This window comes from Danio rerio, chromosome 12 (genome assembly GCF_052040795.2).
Source record: "Danio rerio strain M-AB ecotype USA chromosome 12, GRCz13ab, whole genome shotgun sequence".
NCBI lineage: Eukaryota > Metazoa > Chordata > Actinopteri > Cypriniformes > Danionidae > Danio > Danio rerio.
In genome coordinates this window covers 10,695,001-10,715,000 of record NC_141032.1, presented here as the reverse complement: position 1 = coordinate 10,715,000, position 20,000 = coordinate 10,695,001, and the positions used below count along the sequence as shown (strand labels likewise).

General features: G+C 35.8%; 1 protein-coding gene across 2 annotated transcripts in view; it reads right to left on the bottom strand.

The window, feature by feature from the left end:
- Nucleotides 1–20,000, bottom strand: part of slc4a1b (solute carrier family 4 member 1b (Diego blood group)) — a 43,168-nt gene that overhangs the window by 1,675 nt on the left and 21,493 nt on the right. Inside the window, exons 10-17 of one of the 2 annotated variants that reach the window (XM_087275175.1) lie at nucleotides 17,780–17,928; nucleotides 17,494–17,688; nucleotides 8,124–8,372; nucleotides 6,150–6,239; nucleotides 5,773–5,939; nucleotides 847–1,088; nucleotides 589–758; nucleotides 323–496 (exon numbers count right to left, since the gene is read on the bottom strand). In XM_087275175.1, the coding sequence (XP_087131301.1) occupies nucleotides 323–496; nucleotides 589–758; nucleotides 847–1,088; nucleotides 5,773–5,939; nucleotides 6,150–6,239; nucleotides 8,124–8,372; nucleotides 17,494–17,688; nucleotides 17,780–17,928 (1,436 nt within the window). 2 annotated transcript variants of the gene reach the window in all.

Genomic DNA, 20,000 nt, shown 5'->3' with positions numbered 1-20,000 from the left:
TGAGGGCTGTTTATATTAATGAAGGAGATATTGTCATTAATGGGCTGGGCTTTCCCATGTACATGAACAGTGGGAATATGTGAATCAAAATGTTTCTCCAGACTGTTTTTATCAAGTGTGAATATACATTTTTTTTTTTTTTTTTTTTTACCATTAGAGGCTGGCTATATTCACACACTGGTGCCACACAACTTTGTTTAAACACCGTATAAATGTGTTTTTTGCATAATGGGTCCCCTTTAAATGAATAGTTCACCTGAAATAAAAATGCTGATTATTTCCTCAACTTGTAATAATAAATGTCTGTTAATGTTCCACTTACGAACTTCATATCTTGCTCTGTGAAAAGTCGTCCAGTCATGAACATGCGCAGAGGGATGGTGAGTATGAGGACGAATGGTAGAGCCAGAGACGCTGGGCTTGATTTCACTATCCAGAGGACTGCCAGACACACCATTTGGATGGCAGTGAACACGTGCATCTTACTGGTGCTGACCTGCAGAGGGAGACAGTGACCACCATCAAATGTGCAAACCAAGGAAAAAAATCAACTATTCTAATGGAATATGTGAGAAGTTCTTCACATACTCTTGTAGCATAGGGTTCATTAGGGTGATACTTTTTGGGAATAAGAAGAAGCAGCATTCGATCCCAAAGCTGAATACCACTCAGTGATGTGATTCCCATGTAGAGGAAGATTCCGAACAGAGCTGTAATGGGAATCATTTTCAAAATGGGCTCCATGAGAATAGAAAGACCTGCAAACAATAAGACCAGTGAGAAGATGTTAATGATGAGCCTTTAGGAAGTAGGAAAAAGGTGAATGTTAGATATATGTCAACATACCAACAAGCAAAGCCACCACTACACCACTGACTCTCTGTTCCAGAACCTTCTCGATCTCAGGTTTTGGGCCCTTACTCATGACCGTCAGAGCGTTGGCATGAGATACAGATCGTACGGTGGCGGCACTCAACCAAGGAATGCCAAAAAAGGCACTCAGACCCCCCATGCTCACCAGGATGAGAAGATCCATGTGGAAGCCAGAACCCTTGACCATTTTTCTCTCTGGTTTACTTACAATTAGCCTTGAAAACACAAGATACAAGTAATAGATTATTTTTTAAATGAATTGGCATGCAGTGAGGATTTCTTTAGATCTACAGAAAGGTTTGGTGGAATCATTTCTAAATTGACTTTGTTTGTACCACTAACATAACCACCTATTTTCTGTTCCACAGAACTGTTTGTCAAATTGTTTGTCATGCTGCAGTCTAAAGGTGTGGCCACATTTGTAAAATTACACGACCTTACTTCCATGTCATTTTGATGAATGCCATGGTTTATTTTCAGAACTGAAATTAGTGTCATTTGGCCTCTGCATGAATTCCAGGGCATTAAAATAACTGTAAATTGTTTGTGTGAAATTTTGCAGAACAACAGTAAATGTGTTGCTAATGGGGGTGTTTAGTAACGCTGTAACATTTAGTTTTTCCCAAAGAACTTTTTCACTGAACAGTTTAACATTTTTAAAGGTTCCAACTGAAAGAAAATCTGGATATATATATAGCTGAATAATACGATGGAAATGCCTCAAACACTTCACTCTCATGTAAATTGATGAGGGTAAAATCCAATTATAGACCAATCTGAACAAAACACAGACACTAATGATCCATAAAAGATCATTAGAGTTTTTATAATTGTTTGGCCACAAATGTCAGAACCCTGACATCAAAAACTCTAAACATTCACTATTTTTAACACATGCTCTCCGGTGTTCAAAACTCAGCATGCTGCGTTCATTACCTTAAGGAACTCTTGCATTTGCAGGATTGGTTCACATAATCCTTTTATCATACAAATACTACAGGAACACAACCTTAGATCACCAGCTCACAAGATGCACATCATTGCACAAGTGGTGTTAGTGAGGCCAGCAGGGGGCGCCCAACCTGCGGTCTGTGTGGGTCCTAATGCCCCAGTATAGTGACGGGGACTCTATACTGCTCAGTGCTGCTTTCGGATGAGACGTTAAACCGAGGTCCCGACTCTCTGTGGTCGTTAAAAATCCCAGGATGTCCTTTGAAAAAGAGTAGGGGTTTAACCCCGGCATCCTGGCCAAATCTGCCCACTGGCCTCTGTCCATCATGGCCTCCTAACCCTCCCCATATCATGATTGGCATATCATCACTCTGTCTCCTCTCCACCAATCAGCTGGTGTGTGGTGTGCGGTCTGGCGCAAAATGGCTGCCGTCGCGTCATCCAGGTGGATGCTGCACACTGGTGGTGGATGAGGAGATTCCCCCCCCATTGTGTAAAGCGCTTTGAGTGCCCAGAAAAGCGCTATATAAATGTAACGAATTATTATTATTATTATTATCATTTCAATAAACAATCTTTAACAGCCATTAAATATTGTTGTTTAAAATATATGATACTGGTTTCATTATGGTTTATACATAAGTGTAGAGGGAACAGTACAGACAGTGGATACACTGAACTAGTTTTATTCATTCCATCCTAATGTAGGTTTACTGTCATTTTTTTCTCACTGCACTTGCTCGTATAGAAAGCGGATATATGGCATGATATATGGCAACATATGCAAATTACAATTGGATTTCCCATACTGTAAATAAAATGTCATAATAGTCAATAATTTGTCAAAATAGTGCAAAAATCATTGTTTACATTTTTTCAACCATATCATACATATGTGTATACATATATATATATGTGTGTGTATGTGTGTGTGTGTGTGTTCATATACAGCCATATGGACACCTATACAAATTAAAGGTAATATATCTGTAGGGGTAAATTAAATAACATAATAAATCATATATTTACGTAACATATATGTACATATTTGTAATTCTAATAGTTGAAAAAATTGCAATATTTTGACATGTATGACATATTGTATATATGTGATTACGTTATAGAACATATTAATTATTTGTTCATTTATTTTATTTATATACATATATATATATATATATATATATATATATATATATATATATATATATATATATATATATATATATATATATATATATATATATATATATAGGTAGGTTGGGAATCGCCATTTATTTTAAAACGCTTTTTCCTGGTTTGTGGCAGTGAGGGAGAAAGGAAAGTTTGCTGTAATTTTATTTGGGGTACTTTTAATTTGAGCAGGTAAGTCAGAATTATTTCCCCGCAAGTTAGCTGACTCTTGTTTATTATTTTGGCCTGGATTCCCTCCCGAAGAGATGCATCTTATATCTTTGTTGTCTAAGAAATAATACACCTTGAAACTACTTTAAACGTTGTGATCATTGTGAGTAGGGACAGGAGAAGGGGAAAACCCTAAATTGAGTATTTAAGTTATTTATTTATTTACACTTGTCATTGTTCCCACCAACCCTAGACTGGCTGGGGCGTAACAATATGTAAAATTCATATGAACTATTATGTCACATGTGTAAATTGCATATACTTCTATATATCAGATTTCTATTTCGGGATCTGTGTTTCCATCAATCTGGTCGTGTGGATTTAATCACAGGTTCTTCTCCACATCACAGTGGTGTTTTTATTAGTCAAAAATCTTGGAAAGAACCTTCTATCAATGTGAATCCAGGCCTGACATTGGACGGCTGTGATTGGGCTTTCTTATTTACAGTACAGTAATGTCAAATATGAAAACATTGTCTGTAAATGAGGTACATGGAACAAAGAAACCATAAATATAGAATAAGGATGTATAAAGATGAAATCTATAGTCCAGTTGGTCACCTTCTGTAGTAACTGCAGTGAGTTTCTACGCATCAAGAGTAATTCTGAGTGCTTGTATCAGTTGATAATAACATTCAAGTTAAGTAAACGAACACACATTTATTTCAAATGTAATGTTTGAGTTGCATTTTAAAATGAAATCAATTTGATGTTTAATTGTGTTATATTGAAACGGTGATCTTAGTTCAATGAATAAAGTATCTTTGACTTATGTGTATTAAAAAAGGAGTAAAGAGTTTTGCAAAAATGTAATTCAATGTAATTCAATTAAAGGTGCAGTAGGTGATCTTCCTTAATGCTAACAGCTTAGCATTAATCTCTCAATCACAGTCGCTCCCCTGTTGTCTAGAGCCACGCCTCCTGAAACACGAGCAAGCAAAAGAACCCTCTCTCATGTGTTAATAGCGATGAGTGCTTGTCTGGCGGCGAACAAGCCAAACTGACATGCTATTTCAGAGCAAATATTTAAATTGGTAAACGATATAGGTAGAGACTAGGCTGAATAGCGGTATTTACTTGTGTTTTGTTGTTAAACTAATTAAAATCTACATTATAGATGCTGTAAAAGGTCCCTTATGAAACTGAAATTAGTCTTATCAATCTTTCATCGAATGTTTTTGGTAGCTGAACAACACTTCTGTGAAGATATAACCCGTTTATAACAACATCTAACGTTATATCAGCTTTGCGTGAAGCTAAAACAGTTTTAAAACAGAACATTACCCGTCTGAAAGAAATCCTTCAGACATGGTGTCATCCTTTCTCCAGCGTGCACAGGTAACTCCCATATTGATTCAGGTTTTTAAAAAGTTTTGATTCAGCATGTTTTTACCGATCGCGCGCGCATGCTCTCTCTCATGAACACGCGGTGGTCGGCGGAGCTGCGTACAAACGGCTGAGCAGTTGTTCAAATCTGCATTTGCTGACAGACAGTTTGAGCTACTTATCGGAATTATGAGAGATATCGGCCTGACAATATTTCATTTGGATGAACATTTTTTTTGTTTTATGCCTTACCCAAAATATAAAAATACATATAAACACATTTAGATCATTTACTGTAATCATTACTATTAGACTGTGAAGAGACTTTCAACCAGCACAACAAAAAATGCTTCTGAAGACAATCACCTACTGCACCTTTAATTAGTTTACTTCATTTCACATGTATTGTACATATTTGTAAATATCATTTGGGTAATTTTAATATTCTTTTTTTTTAATCTTTGTTGTAAATAAAGCGAACCAACAGAAAGCGAACCGACAGAATGATACTTAGACATGTAGGTCATCACACCATGCTTGCAACATAATAATTTATTAAAATAATTACACTTAGCTTTGGTATTGTTCCTTATAAATGTAGCCACACCTTTAAGCACTTCCCGCAGTCTTACTATTTTATTGATTTTATTGGACTGAAAGGATGCCAATAAACGTCAAACCATCATCTGTTCATGCACAAGTTGAAATTAATTTCTGCCTTTGATTTCTTATAGATTAAAACCACAAAATGCAACTCTGAATACATTTCTGTCTGCCCCATTTGATGCGTATAATTATAACTTAGCAACTCATGAGCAAACTTTCAGTTGATTTCATTCAATCTTTCTAACTAACATAAACCTCTCTACCACTTCAGATGAAAATCTTGAGAAATCTATATAAGAAATTACTCAATTCATGACAAGATTTTGACAACTGAAGTTACATTAAGTTACTGTGTGTGTGTGAGAGAGAGAGAGAAAGAGAGCAATTCTCGGCTGTTTTAAATATGTTCAAACCCAACCTTTTTGATCTAGGGTAATTCCTCTGGTTATAAATGAGCATATAAAACAATTCATATAATATGTTAAAATAATATAGAATGTTTATTTTTAAAGTGTGTGCGGCACATTCTCTTTGAGAAAATAAAATCTGCAAGAGAGTTAATGGGGAAGAGGATTTCTACCAAATCATTTTCCCCTAGAAAACATCACTCACGTGGTGATCTGAGACTCAAGGAAGATAAGGATGAAGACCAAGATAGCTGGGACAATAGAGGCGAACATCATCCACACGGGGAAACTCTTATGCTCACCAAAAGGGTTGATTAACCAGCCCCGCATGCTAGGGTTGGACACCTGAAGACCTTTAGGCACCACCAGTTTCTGTGACACAAGTCAAAGGTCAAAGAGGTCAAGACAGTAACAGAATTGTATCTGAATTGGTGTCATCTATAAATGCAACCAATCAGCAACCTAAATTAACCTAAAGCAAAAGCTTAAAACTAAAAAATTAATGTTAGTTTCATTTTTAGGTTTTAATTAAAGTGAATAAATGTAATACATACAAATACAAATATTAAGTTACAGACATACCTGAGTGTATGTATCCTCAATGTTGATATCAATGGCAGCCATGAGGAAAATTGCAATGGGAACTCCAAAGTCACCAAGCAAACGTCGAATCTATGCATCAAACATATCTTTAAATTAATGAGGTCTACTCATTGAATAAGTGTTACAACTTTCATGATGCTATATGTTTTGGTGCATAGTGTTGCAATAAGTCCTTTGAAATACAATTTCTGAACTTACTTAAAACTTACTTACTTGAAACTTACTTGAAAAAATATCTGTCATGTTATTTGATGATTAAAGGGATACTATATGTACTGTAAATTTAGAAACCCTTGTTTTATTAGAGACACTGGTGGCCATTAAGTGAACTGCAAACAAGATATCCTCGAGGTCAGGGGTGCCCAAACTTTTTTTTATAAAGGGCCAAAAACCAAACTTGATTGAGGGTGGTGGGCCTAAGTTAAATAAACCAAACTGTTATATGGTAATTTATTAATATTTAAAAATAAATTTACATAAAAAATACTTTAATCGTATTATTAATCATATATACAGTTGAAGTCAGAATTATTAGCCCCCTTTTTTTGCGGCTTTATGTTTCTTTATGTTACATTTTATGTTTTATGAAATGTTTCTTTATTTTTTAAATATTTCCCAAATTATGTTTAACAAAGCACACTTTTTTCACAGTATGTCTGATAATATTTTTTTCTTCTGGAGTAAGTCTTATTTGTTTTATTTTAGCTAGAATAAAAGCAGTTTTAATTTTTTTTAGAAAACATTAAGGTTAAAATTATTAGTCCCTTTAAGCTATGATTTTTTCTTGATAGTCTACAGAACAAACCATCCTTATACCATAACTTGCCTAATTATCCTAACCTGAATAGCTAACCTAATCAACCAAGTTAAGCCTTTAAATGTCACTTTAAGCTGAAAACTAGTGTCTTGAAAAATATCTAGTAAAATAGTATGTACCGTCACCATGGCAAAGATAAAATAATTCAGTTAATAGAAATGAGTTATTAAAACTATTATGTTTAGAAATGTGTACACAAATCTTCTCTTGGTTAAACTGAAATTGGGGAAAAAGTTAACATGGCGGCTAATAATTCAAGGGGGCTAATAATTCTGACTTCAACTGTATATATATATATATATATATATATATATATATATATATATATATATATATATATATTATTTTATTTTTTTTACATTTTATAATGAACTTCTTACAATAAAAACAAACAATTCCATTAATAATGCTGTATACATTGAATACACTTGATTTGCTCTGTGAGGATCCTTACAGTTTTAAAAATCCGATTATTGCACAACATGAATTTTTTTTAGATTTTTATTAGCTTTTTCGTATCTCAACAATTAAACAAAGGGTTACGTTAAAATTAGAAATGATGAGCTCTGTTGAAGGCATTGACTTTAACCTTCCCATCATTCTTCCTATCTTCTCAGATGGTATGGAGGGCCAAAACAAAGTTTACCATTGGCCAATTTTGGCCCAAGGGCCCTAGTTTGGGCAGTGAAGTTCTTATTTTTTCCTTGCTTAAAAGTTGGCTTTTTTTTTTTAAAACACATTTGCAGCACCATACTAAGAACAAACATCCAAAACTATGATAAACCGATGATAAATCTATATGAAAAGTCTTTCACACAAGTACTGTATCAGTTTACAGGCTTTGATTAAAAATCTATAGGAAGTCAGTGGAGACCTTGGATTTAAGCTTTGTTCAAGCTCTTCACATACATAATGGAAATGTTTTGATCACTAGTTAAATAATGAAAGTCAGAATCAATCTTGTTAAAATAAAATTTAAACATTTATTAAGAACTGTAATTTAAAAGACTCAAAGACTGCTTTAAACAGTCAATTTCTCTTTTAGGTTGTAATATTTAAGAACCTATTTCCTTAATTTAGCAATTGTAATTTTGGTACATATAAGTTTTTATTTGGATGATATATTTCATGTTTACCTTTCCTGGCAGGAATTTTCCATTCTTGAACATGCGTAGGTAGTATGCAATGGAGAAACAGCCGAACATGAGACACATAGACAGAAGGGCAGTGTTGGGATATGCTTGATGTTCAACAGTCCTCACGACAGACACATTGCCTGTAGCATTATCCAAGATTTTCTGATAGCTGACAATAGAGTGCCAGGGGTCCTCAACACTAGTGTTTAAATGCTCATAATTCAGCGTAAGTGGATGTTCTCTGAAAATCTGAAATGAAGCATAAAAACAGTAAGAAAGGTATTTTATAGTAATATAAAATACAGTAAAATACTATAGCATTTTACAAGACAAATTAAAATTTGTAGTATTCTACAACAAGAAATTTACAATAGCTACAATTACAAAAAGAGTGCTTTTGCTAACATAAGCTGCTCTAAATAATAATAAAAAAATCTGAAAGGCAAGGCAAGGCAAACTTTATTTATAGAGCACAATTTTATACAATCGTAGTTGATCCAAAGTGCTTTACAATGAAATAAAATATTTAATAAAACCAAATAAAACTTGTATTAAAATGTAAGACAATTAATTATATATGTACAGGTGAAGTCAGAATTATTAGCCCACCTTTGATTTATTTATTTATTTTTTGATTTCTTAAATATTTCCCAAATTATGTTTAACAGAGCAAGGAAATTTTCACAGCATGTCTGATAATATTTTTTCTTCTGGAGAAAGTCTTATTTGTGTTATTTCAGCTAGAATAAAAGCAGTTCTTATTTTTTTAAACACCATTTTAAGGACAAAATTATTAGCCTCTTTAAGATAATTTTGTTTCGACAGTCTACAGAACAAACCATCGCATTAACCTAATTAACCTTAAGCCTTTAAATGTCACTTTAAGCTGTATAAAAGCGCCTTGAAAAACATCTAGTAAAATATTATGTACTGTCATCATGGCAAAGATAAATTAAATCAGTTATTAGAGATGAGTTATTAAAACTATTATGTTTAGAAACGTGTAAAAAAAAATCTTCTCTCCGTTAAACAGAAATTGGGAAAAAAAATAAACTGGGTCTAATAATTCAGGGGGGCTAATAATTCTGACTTAAACTGTATACATGTAAAACTAAAATGCAGATAAGAAATTACATCTATGAGTTACTCAATGGCAAGGGAGTAAAAATAAGCCTTTAAGTTAGATTTAAAAGTATCCAAGGATGAAGAAATCCTGATGTTCAACAGGAGGCTGTTCCAGAGCCTTGGGGCATGAAAACTCGCTCACCTTTTGATTTGCAGCGAGACCGAGGGATCGACAAAAGAAACTGATCATGGGACCTTAATGGTCTACAAGCTATATATGGCCTAATAAGCTCACTGACATGAACCGGTGCAGAATTGTGCAAAGCTTTATATGTGAAAAGAAGGATTTTAAAATCAATTCTGAATTTTATGGGTGAAAAAAAGTAAGCCATGCACTTACTATCACAATGCTACTGTTGGTTTGTTGCTACTGTTTAAATGGTTGCTAAATTAACATTACATTCAGACATTTAGCAGGTGCTTTTATCCAAAGCGACGTATAAATTGTGAAAGGCACTAAGTTACTCATCATAAAGAGGCAATGCACACAAGAAGCCCTACTTGTGTTTAGAAAAAATAAGAGAGAAAGGGGATTTCTTCTAAAGTCAAGTGCCTGCAGAAAAGATGAGTCTTTAGTTTGAATGTTACCAGCGAATCTGAGTAGTTTGTTTGGGAACAGTGAGTGAAAAGTGATTTAGAGTCTCTGATAATCTTGCATCATGAGATGGTATCATGGAGGGTGTGTAGACTTGAAGAGGCAAGTGAGGCTAAGATTGTGCAGAACTGGTGGCTTTTTTTGTAAGTTGTCATCAATGAATAAAACTTAATGCAAGCTTTGACTGGTAGCCAGTACATGGAGATGAGGGGAGATGTGATGTGTAGCCAGAAGACAGTTACAGTAGTCCAGCCTAGAAAATGTGCAGAATTTGTGCAGCATGATCAACGATGAAGTATCTGATCTTTCTGATGTTGTGCAAACCTGCATGACAGTGCTTTGTTTGTAGTGGCATCCTTGAAAGACATCCAATCATCAAAGATCACCCCAAGATTCCTGACTGAATAATAGTTGAAAATCCCAGCTGGATGGTGAGATGATGTTGTACAGCTGGAGTTGCAGGGAAGCTCTGTTTTTGCCAGATAAAGCTGTAGGTGATGATCTTTCAACCATGCTAAGGTATTTTCTAAGCATTGTGAGATTCATGCAGCTACTATTTGATCACAAGACTTAAATGGAAAGTAGACACTGTGTGTCATTAACATAACAGTGATAAGAAAAAACATGTGATCGGACAACAGGTCCCATCAATGTGGTGTAAACTGAAAAGAGAAGGGGTCTGAGAACTGATCCTTGAGGAACACCTCTCTTCTCCACGCAACCCAAGAAGATCTACCCATGAGGTAAGACTACTAAGTTAAGACTATTGAGTAATGCCATTGATGAGAGAGTGTATAGGAGAATCCATGCATCATCTAATGTATCAAAAGGCAGTAGACAGGTTCATTAGAAGAAGATTTGATGATTGGGAACCTGTTTTGGCAATCCACAGGGCTTCAGTAAATGACAGTAATGCAGTTACAGTGGAATGGCCACTTTTGATTCCTGATTGGATTGGATCCAGCAGATTATTCTGAGCAAGAAATCTGGTAGAAAACAACCCTTTTAATGCTGGGGCTCACCAAGTCAACGCTAAAAACTTGCACCGAAAAAAAACAGCTGAGTTCTCAACTAGCATTGGTTTGCGTTTTGTCTAGTCTGGACCAAAAAGCTGCCTGGAACACACCAAACGGACATCAGCTGACTGATTCAAAGGTGTGCGTTCTGCGCCTGCATGAGAGGATTTGTCTTTTGGCACTCGCGAGTGGCAGAAATCTATTTTCTCATACAATAAAAGGAAGTTGAACTTCAGACATGCACATACAGAGTAAACAAAGCAGCATTTAGTATCCCAGTACTTGTCAGCAAACATGATGAGATTCGCTCGTCCAAATATGTCTGATAATTTAAGAACTCATATCGTTTGCATATATTTGACAAATGTAAAAACGTGAATTTACAGCCGGCTTCTTTGTTTTATTTGACTTGAATAGTTTACTTGCTACATCACTACTTTGTCAAGTTTTTGCTCTCACACTTTGATTTATTGCTAAATAACCAATCAGAGTGCTCTCTTTAACTGAAGCCTGATGGCGAATCTATATGCTGAATCAGGCCAGCAAGCTTTTTTTTTTTTTTTTTAATATTTTATTTAAAGTTTTTCACATTTTAAAGAACACCCCAAATCCCTCCCAAATAATAAGAAAGAAACATATTTGAAATGTAGATACATATGCACATGTACATCCACATCTGTACAGATACCTAATCATATTCCTCTATAAGAAATCTATACCTGCACATATCCACAAGTCCAGTCAAATATCTGCATATTTACATGACATATAGAGCATATATACATATGAGTACAAATCAATACAGATAACAAGAGAAGAGAGAAGAAAAAAATATAAAATAAGGAAAAGAGATAAAAATAATAATAATAAAAATAAAAAAATAAAAAAAAATAAATAAAAAAAATAAATAAATAAATTAAAAAAATAAATAAATAAAGGCCAGCAAGCTTTAATGTTAACCTGACGAAAGACGACAGAAATTTATATACTACTTCTTCAATGAAGAGAGTGTTTTTCCTTCTGTATGTGTGTTTAGTTGGATATTTGGAATGAATGAAGTGGAATTTTTTTTGGAGTGTTTTTTTACAGGCTGTTCTGTATGGGTGATGGGCATTGCAATGTTCTTTCTAAAATGTTTTGGGTAATTACAGGTTGTTTCAGTGAGTGCCTAAGGCTAAAACCATGCATTTGACCCTTCACCAGGAGTCTGTTTGATCGACAAGGGAGTCAGTGATGGGGAGAATGGATGACAGAGTGCATAGGGCCCAGAGGCTTAGAGCTAACAGTGAGTGAGATCAAACATGATTTCTATTTCTTCATGAATGTGAATTCAAGGCTGCCTTTGTCATAAAAATTAGTTTCAAAAAGACATTTATAGGGACTAAAACAGCTGCTTACCACTGCTTAATGCATTAGTCGTTGTTGATATTTAGCAGGGGCTTCATGTACAAAGACTTGCGTTGCATTTAAACTAAAACATTGCGAACACACAAAGCTGTAAATGTAATGTGAAAAAATTCAGCTGTATAAAACACTGTATGAATCCCCCGCATATTCTCTTTGTACATCCGAATTAATGTGGAAATGAGCGCACGAGTGCAAAACCCCTCCCTGCCTCCTCCCCCTAATAAATATGGTAATGACCCCACTTTGGCAAAACCAAATGAAAAAGCAATGGCAAAAGTAAGTAAGAAGAGAAACTTCACAGAATGTGATTAGGAGGTACTCCTATCAGAGGTAGAACGGAGAAAAACGGTGTTAATTGCAAGTTTGTCCTCCAGAATTAATAACAAAATAAAAAAAAAAGAGTGGGAGAGTTTAGCTGACGCAGTTAACGCAGTGGGGTCTGAACATCACACTGTGAGTGAATGAAAAAAGAAATGGTCCGATGTAAAGGTGTAACATTTTGTAGTGTCTATTTAGGCTAAGTGCAAATAGCACAACTCGTTGGAATGAGCTAGTTGAATGGTTCTCGCCCAACACCGTTTGATTGACAGAGACAACATGACTAAAGAGAGTTGCAAACAGCGGCGTGAGTGGTGGCGTAGCTCGTACAGCGCATGGCAACATGCTTTGACACGATCGATCATGAACCTGGTTCGACTCCAGCGTTTGATGAACTCATTCTTCTTTTTTCCTCCACTACATTTCAGATTTTGCCTACTCTTCATCGTAAGGAAGACAAGTAGGAATCATTAATAAGTGTGTGTATTATGTTAAGCGCATTTGAGCATCACATTTTATTTGCACATTTATTGAATGGAAATGTTTCTGATTCACGTATGCAAAATCATCTTTAGATGGCGCCTTTATAGCAATGTGCGTGCAGTAGATCTCTCTGATTACATTGGGAAAACCGGCAATCGCTGCAAATTACGCTTTAATGTTTGGCTTGTCAACTGCATAGTTTGGAAACCTTATATACCTGCTAGACATGCGGATGATCCCGTTCCATACATCTGCCATTGCACGGCTTAAAAATACTTTGTAGTGTGCAATTTCACATAATAGCCTCTAGGAGTCTCCAATGGAAATAAAACAAACACACACACAAGAAATGTGTGTACGCCAGACATGAAGTTGGCGTAGATCAATGCACACTCATATTCATTTCATAATTAGTAAATCCAAACACAAGCGTGAAACCTGGTGTACGCAAAGCTTTTGTGCGTACGCAGCATTGATACATTAGGCCCCAGGTCATGCACTACCTTGGTATTAACTCTGTAACTTGTCTTTATTTGAATAGTTAATTTTAAATTACTTTGACATATTTCACAGAGAGAGAGCGCTAAAATCAAATGCTGAAGCAAATTTTTAAAATCCTGAATCAATAATGGAGTTAATTTTGCATGCTGGAGGAAGGGCGACATCATGGCTGAAGTGTTTCTTTTAGAAAGGTAATATGTTTTAAACCTATTTTAGTCATGCAAAGCTCATGTAGATTGTGTTTTTTTTTCAAATGGGTTATATGCACAGAAGTGCAACTGAAATCTTCAGGCAAAAGATTGATGTGACTATTTTCAGTTTCATAAGGTCTTTTTACAGCATCAATAATGTAGATTTATTCAGTTTAACCAGAGGCGTAGCAGACTTTTTAAAAATGGGGGGGGGGGGGGGGGGGGGCAGCTGAATGAAATCCAAAAGTTTACGTTTATATAATTATTAATCATCTGTTTCTAAATGGTCTGTCTCTAAAAGTGAGGGGGACGTATGTCATGGCTTTGGATGGCAGGGGAGGGACTGTTTTCAAGGATCTTATGCTAAACGGATAGCATTTTGGCAGATCACCTACTGCATCTTTAATGAGCTCTGTTTTTTGCCAGTGCCTGAATACCACCCCCTCTCCCCGAGCACAGCATGATATACTCTGAAATATACGAATGCAAAATATTCATTCTTCATTTGTCAGAAATAATTTTGACCAACGGAATAGATGCCTTAAAGGGTCACGAAACACCAAAACACATTTTTTGAGCTGTTGACAGTGGTATATGTGTCCCACACTGCTAAAAACACTATTAGGACACATATATTTCACAAAAAAGTGAAAATTGGTTGTTTTTGCGTTATTTCAAGCAAATTCGTACTTCCGGTTTGAAACCAATTTTTGAAGCTGCGTCACGGCCATGAGATTTTAGCGTGTATTACAGCGTGTAGACTGGACGTCTGTACCTGTGTGTACCGTATTACGTCTCAGAGTGTGCTGCATTAATGCAAGAGTAAGGCTCGGTTCAAACCAATCAGCACGCTCTATTGTGCAACTTCATTATTATTCATTATACTGTTATTTGCACATAAGCCAATTGCACTAGGCACTTTTTGCATAATAAGCACAATTTAAGAACCACTATACATTGTTTATATCTGTTTTATTACTCCACAATCAGTAATATATATTGTTTACTTTCATAGATATTTATATATTTACATTTTATAATTATACTTCAGTCACTTCTGTGTATATATGTGTATTTAGGTTTATGTCTTGTATGATGTGTATGTTGTGTGTATGCCTTTACTGTGAACGGCAAAGTAAGAACTTCATTGTACAGGGAAATGTGTTTCTTTACTGTGCACATGACAATAAACAATTGAACTGAATTAAATTAATGTTACAGTGTAGACGGCAGAGAGATGCCACATTGTGTTGGCAAAACAAGCTTGCAGTGTTGCTTTTAAAATTTGCTGCAGTGAACGTTTTGTTTTCATTTTCTCTCTATGAGAGCTAGGGGTGTCACGATTTCGATTTTTAATCGAATCAAAAAATTTAATCGTCGATGCTGCCACGCCCCCATGTCACGTCATCTTGGCTTGCCAAGCGGGAAAAAACAGGCTTGTTGAAGTGCTTGTTAAACTGCAGAAGCAGGAGAGTCGTTGACAAAACTTAAACCCTCTCCTCTTTCAATAAAGTTGCCGGTGTGTAAGCATTTTGGATTTCCAGTGAGTTATGTTGACAACGTTCGTGTTGTCGACAAAATTGCAAGCTCTGCTATGTACGTATTACGTATGGTTCGTCCGATAGACAACACCGGCATCGCGATCCTCCGCCCGCCCCCGTTGCAAATCCGCCCGCGAAAAGTACACACTCAGACCCTGTTTACACTGTCTTTGTTTTTAAATGGCATTTTAGAACGACAACGATTTGACATCCACAGTGGCGTGTAGCATTTCTGAGCAGCCCTCCTTCCTCACTACCGCTGAAAATGCATATCACGTGACCACACAGACACAGCCATGCACTCGAGACAGCAGGTCCAGGCAGTCAGAGGACTGCTTCAATCTTTCACTCACTTGTACTTAGTCATTTTAGCGAACACCTCAGATACTGTTGGCTGGTTCCTGTTGGTTGTGCGTCTTTTTTACCGACGCCATTATAACGACACAGATCACTGCCTATTCACGCGCCCCGCAGAAAAAGTGATTGACAGGTGGTAATTATGTGTGTATTTTGCCTTTATTCATTTACTGTATGATTTGTTTATGGGTAAAACAAAGACCATGCAGCTCAGGTAGTTTAAACGGTAGGCTACTAATAATTAATTGGTCATTAATTAATTATTCATAATCGAAAATCGAATCGAATCGTGCCTTTAGAATCGAAAATGTAATCGAATCGAGGATTTGGAGGATCGTGACACCCTTAATGAGAGCGCAGCTGGACTCACGTGTGGATTACATTGCACGTGGCGAGTGACAACAATAACTTACGTGTCTAAGGAACATTGTTTACCCGAGAGCTTTTCTGATCTGGAAATGGTGAGATCCGGATTTGCTGCTCGTCTCCTCTTAATAAAGACGCGGTTCTAGTTGCTGTTGATTGTCCTGTCTCTACAGGGAAGGAAGGGCCAGACCATTTTTTATTTAAACAAAAAGTAAATGCAACACAAGCTAACTGTCAGATATGGACCGTAAAAAAGAAAAGGCAGTGCCGTAAAGCTCAGAGAAAGCCATAAAAATGGCTCTAAAATCAGACGCCGCCAAATGCATAAAACGAACTGAAACATTCTCGAAAGGGGGAAAAGCGGTGGCGCAGTGGGTAGTGCTATCACCTCACAGCAAGAAGGTTGCTGGTTTGAGCCTCAGCTGGGTCAGTTGGCATTTCTGTGTGGAGTTTGCATGTTCTCCCCGTGTTGGTGTGGGTTTCCCCCACAAGTCCAAAGACATGCACTATAGATGAATTGGGTAAGCTAAATTGTCCGTAATGTATGTGTGTTTCCTAAAACATATGCTTAATAAGTTGGTAGTTCATTTTGCTGTGGCAACCCCAGATTAATAAAGGAACTAAGCCAAAAAGAAAAGGAATGAATGAAATGAACGTATCGATAAATGAGTTATAAATGGGTTGTTTTTGTTCCAGTCTCATACATTAAATGTTTAAATATCGATTACATATGGTACTGCTAATATTATTTTACCATCTGTACACCAATATAAGTAGTGAATGTGCATGTCTGTGGGTGGGGCTGTGTAGGTGTTGTTATGTGACCTGGTGTGGCTACAGTGCCAGGGCAAATTTTTTGTCCCAGTCCGCCCCTGTGTATAATAATATATACACTGTAAATATTCCGTATATACCGCATTTTGATGAGCTGCGAACACTCATGTCTACCTGCTTCACAAAACTGCTCCTTTTTAGTCTCCCTGCCTCTTCACTTTCAAAATAAGAGTTCCACATACATAGTATGTTTAATACAAGCTTGGACAAACCTAAAATATTTGTCAAAAATTATCAAAAATTTGCATTATTGCAATACCACTCTCACAACAAATGATTTAGCCAATCAAATGCAGTCTGGGGCATGCATATTAATGATGCCGCATGGATCGTTAGAGTCTGTGTTTTGTTCAGACTGGCCTGTCTTCCACCAGGATTTTACACTCACTGTATTTATATGAGAACAAGAATATAATAGTGCTTGAGATACAGAATATGTGATTGCCTTTTACTGAAATCTTATTTGTCATCTCCATAGGTATATTCAGGTTTTCATTCTATGGCAGCTTTCAAACTCAATGAACTTTTATCATGCACCAGACCATGTATAAAATCAACACAAGGATGACTGATAAAAATAAAGAGACGTTTGCTGAAACTGCTAAATAAATTAAACAAATCAAATAAAGCATGTACCTTTAAAAGTTTGGCAAATGTCTCATAGATGAAGATGAGGGAGATGAGGATGGAGAAGATCTCTTGAGTGAAGCGGGAGATGAAGCGAACCAGGAAGCTTCCTTCTAATGCAACAATCCCCACCACGATGACCACCAGCCAAATGCCCACCCACACTCGGCCTACGATGTACTCAATGCCCTGAGACTTACAGAACTAGAGCAAGGAAAAGCATGGTTTTTGCATAGTGTGTGCGGTAAACAGCAATTACACTGAACGCATGTCAGAAAGAGAGAGACATACTCACATTAAAAAAGGCCTCTTCAAACACCAGCAGTGGCCCAGAAAAGCCGATAACTAGTACAGGTTGAGCAGCGATCAGACAGAAGATAATGCCCAGAAGTGAAGTGGAGATCATCAGCTCCGACACTCCCATCATGTTATCCACCTTATCAGCTATGAGAAAAGTAAGAGCTAAACTAAAGTTTATAAGATGAGTTTTGCTGATTTTCCAGTTTCAAGTTCATTTTGCTGTAACAATTCAGTAGGGCCAAACAAAATCTGTGGATATTTTTAGCTATATTTCTGCTAATTATTTAAAAAAAATCTGCAGATTTACGCGGAATACTTTTGGGTGTATCGTAACTAAAAACTTATTATGTTAAATAAATAATAACAAATTTTTTACTTTTATTTAATGTTTACAATGCAAATCCTTATCCATTCATTTGGTAAGCAAAGCAAGTCTCTCATATAATATATCTACAATATATCGTATATAAACGTTTTCATATTAGTGGGTAATATTACTGAAATTAATTTAAAAGCTGAATAATTATAAATTACACACATTTACACTCAACTAAATAAATAGACTCAATGATGGGCTGAAAATCTGCAGCTAATCACCAAAGAATCAAATAAAAACTTTATTTCTGCCACATTATATATCATCGAATTTGTAAAGTGTAAATATTAATTCCACATGGATAACAAAACCAGGTTTTTCTTAAAAAACTGCTGTTTTTTTATCTAACTACTGCATATTGGGTATTATTGGGTAAAATTGCAGCTTTAAAATAATGATGCTTTAATTTTGTTGCAGTTTAGCCTAAACTTCTGAATTTTAGAATTAGTTTTTTGTTTATTAATCATTTAAAGGCAATATAATTAATATTCACATATACCGAAAGTGAATTTTAACACTGAAATATTGAGGTAAGATGTATGAAACTAAACATTTACCTTTCTTTTACAACAGTAATGGACAATCATACAAGCTACTGGGTTTCTTAGTTTTAGAATTTCAGCAATTTACCTAAGAAAATTTAAAATAAAAAAATATGCTGTTTAATGTTCAAATGTACTAAATCAAAATATTATGTAGTTTTTATTACAGTGTTTAAAATTCAAACACACTAATATATTAAATGTGAAGTATGCAAGTTTGACACCCAGTGGTTGAACTAGGTATAGCACGCTTAGTTCAAAACACACATGCAGGTTGCCAGATTGATGATACCAACAGCAGTGTGCCTGACTGCCTTAGTGCCTAAATGCTAATTTAAGGTCGCATTTACACTGCATGGTTTAAGTCACTTAATTCCGCCCATGTACATGTAAGCAGGAACAAATCACATGGATTCCGATTTACTCAGATCAGATTCAGGCCTTGTTTATATGTGATATGAATTGGATCCGTGTTCTCGTGTCTGCAGTTTAAACAGGTAGATCAGATTTTTAACTGTCAATGAGACATCATTAAAAACCGTAGCCAATGATGTCAAGTCTGACACTTTCATTTCAGAAGTCCCAAACCTTAAATCTCACACACGAGGACTTAAACAGCTTTTATATTGTCATATAGCACAGGTATTTAAGCATGCTAAAGAGAGAGAGAGAGAGAGAGAGAGAGAGAGAGAGAGAGAGAGCGCAATGTCCACCACGTAACCAATATAAACTAATATAAAACTAGTGCATAGCTACATCACGTGCATACATCACACCATGGACATTACATTAAGATGCCTAAAGGTTTAAAAAAGCCTATATATCAAAACAAGATAGACTAGTGAGAACATTTCTGTCATAAACTATAGTAAAACAGCTTGTCAAAAGCTGCGCACTCTTTAATTATCAGCTGTTAGTCAGCGCCCGCTCTTTTTTTCTGGTCAGTGCGCCTTTGCTGTGTGCTGTGTAAATACAGACGATCGGATACGAGTCACTTTTAAAAGATGATGTAAGCAGGTCATCAAAAAAATCAGATACAGCCACAAAATCAGGAATTGACCATTAAGATCTGCAGTGTAAATGCAGCCTAAATCTAATTTAAGTCATGTTCTAAAAATAAAAGCAATGGTGCACTACAGAAGGAATAATTTCCATATTAAAATGAGTCTTTGTTCTAACCAATACCTGAAATTTATAGTTAAGAAACGGCTTTTATTTCTTGCAGCTGAACAACAGAAAACTGACCATGATTAACTCAGCTATACCTCATGTGCTTTATTCAGTGCTAAACGCTAATA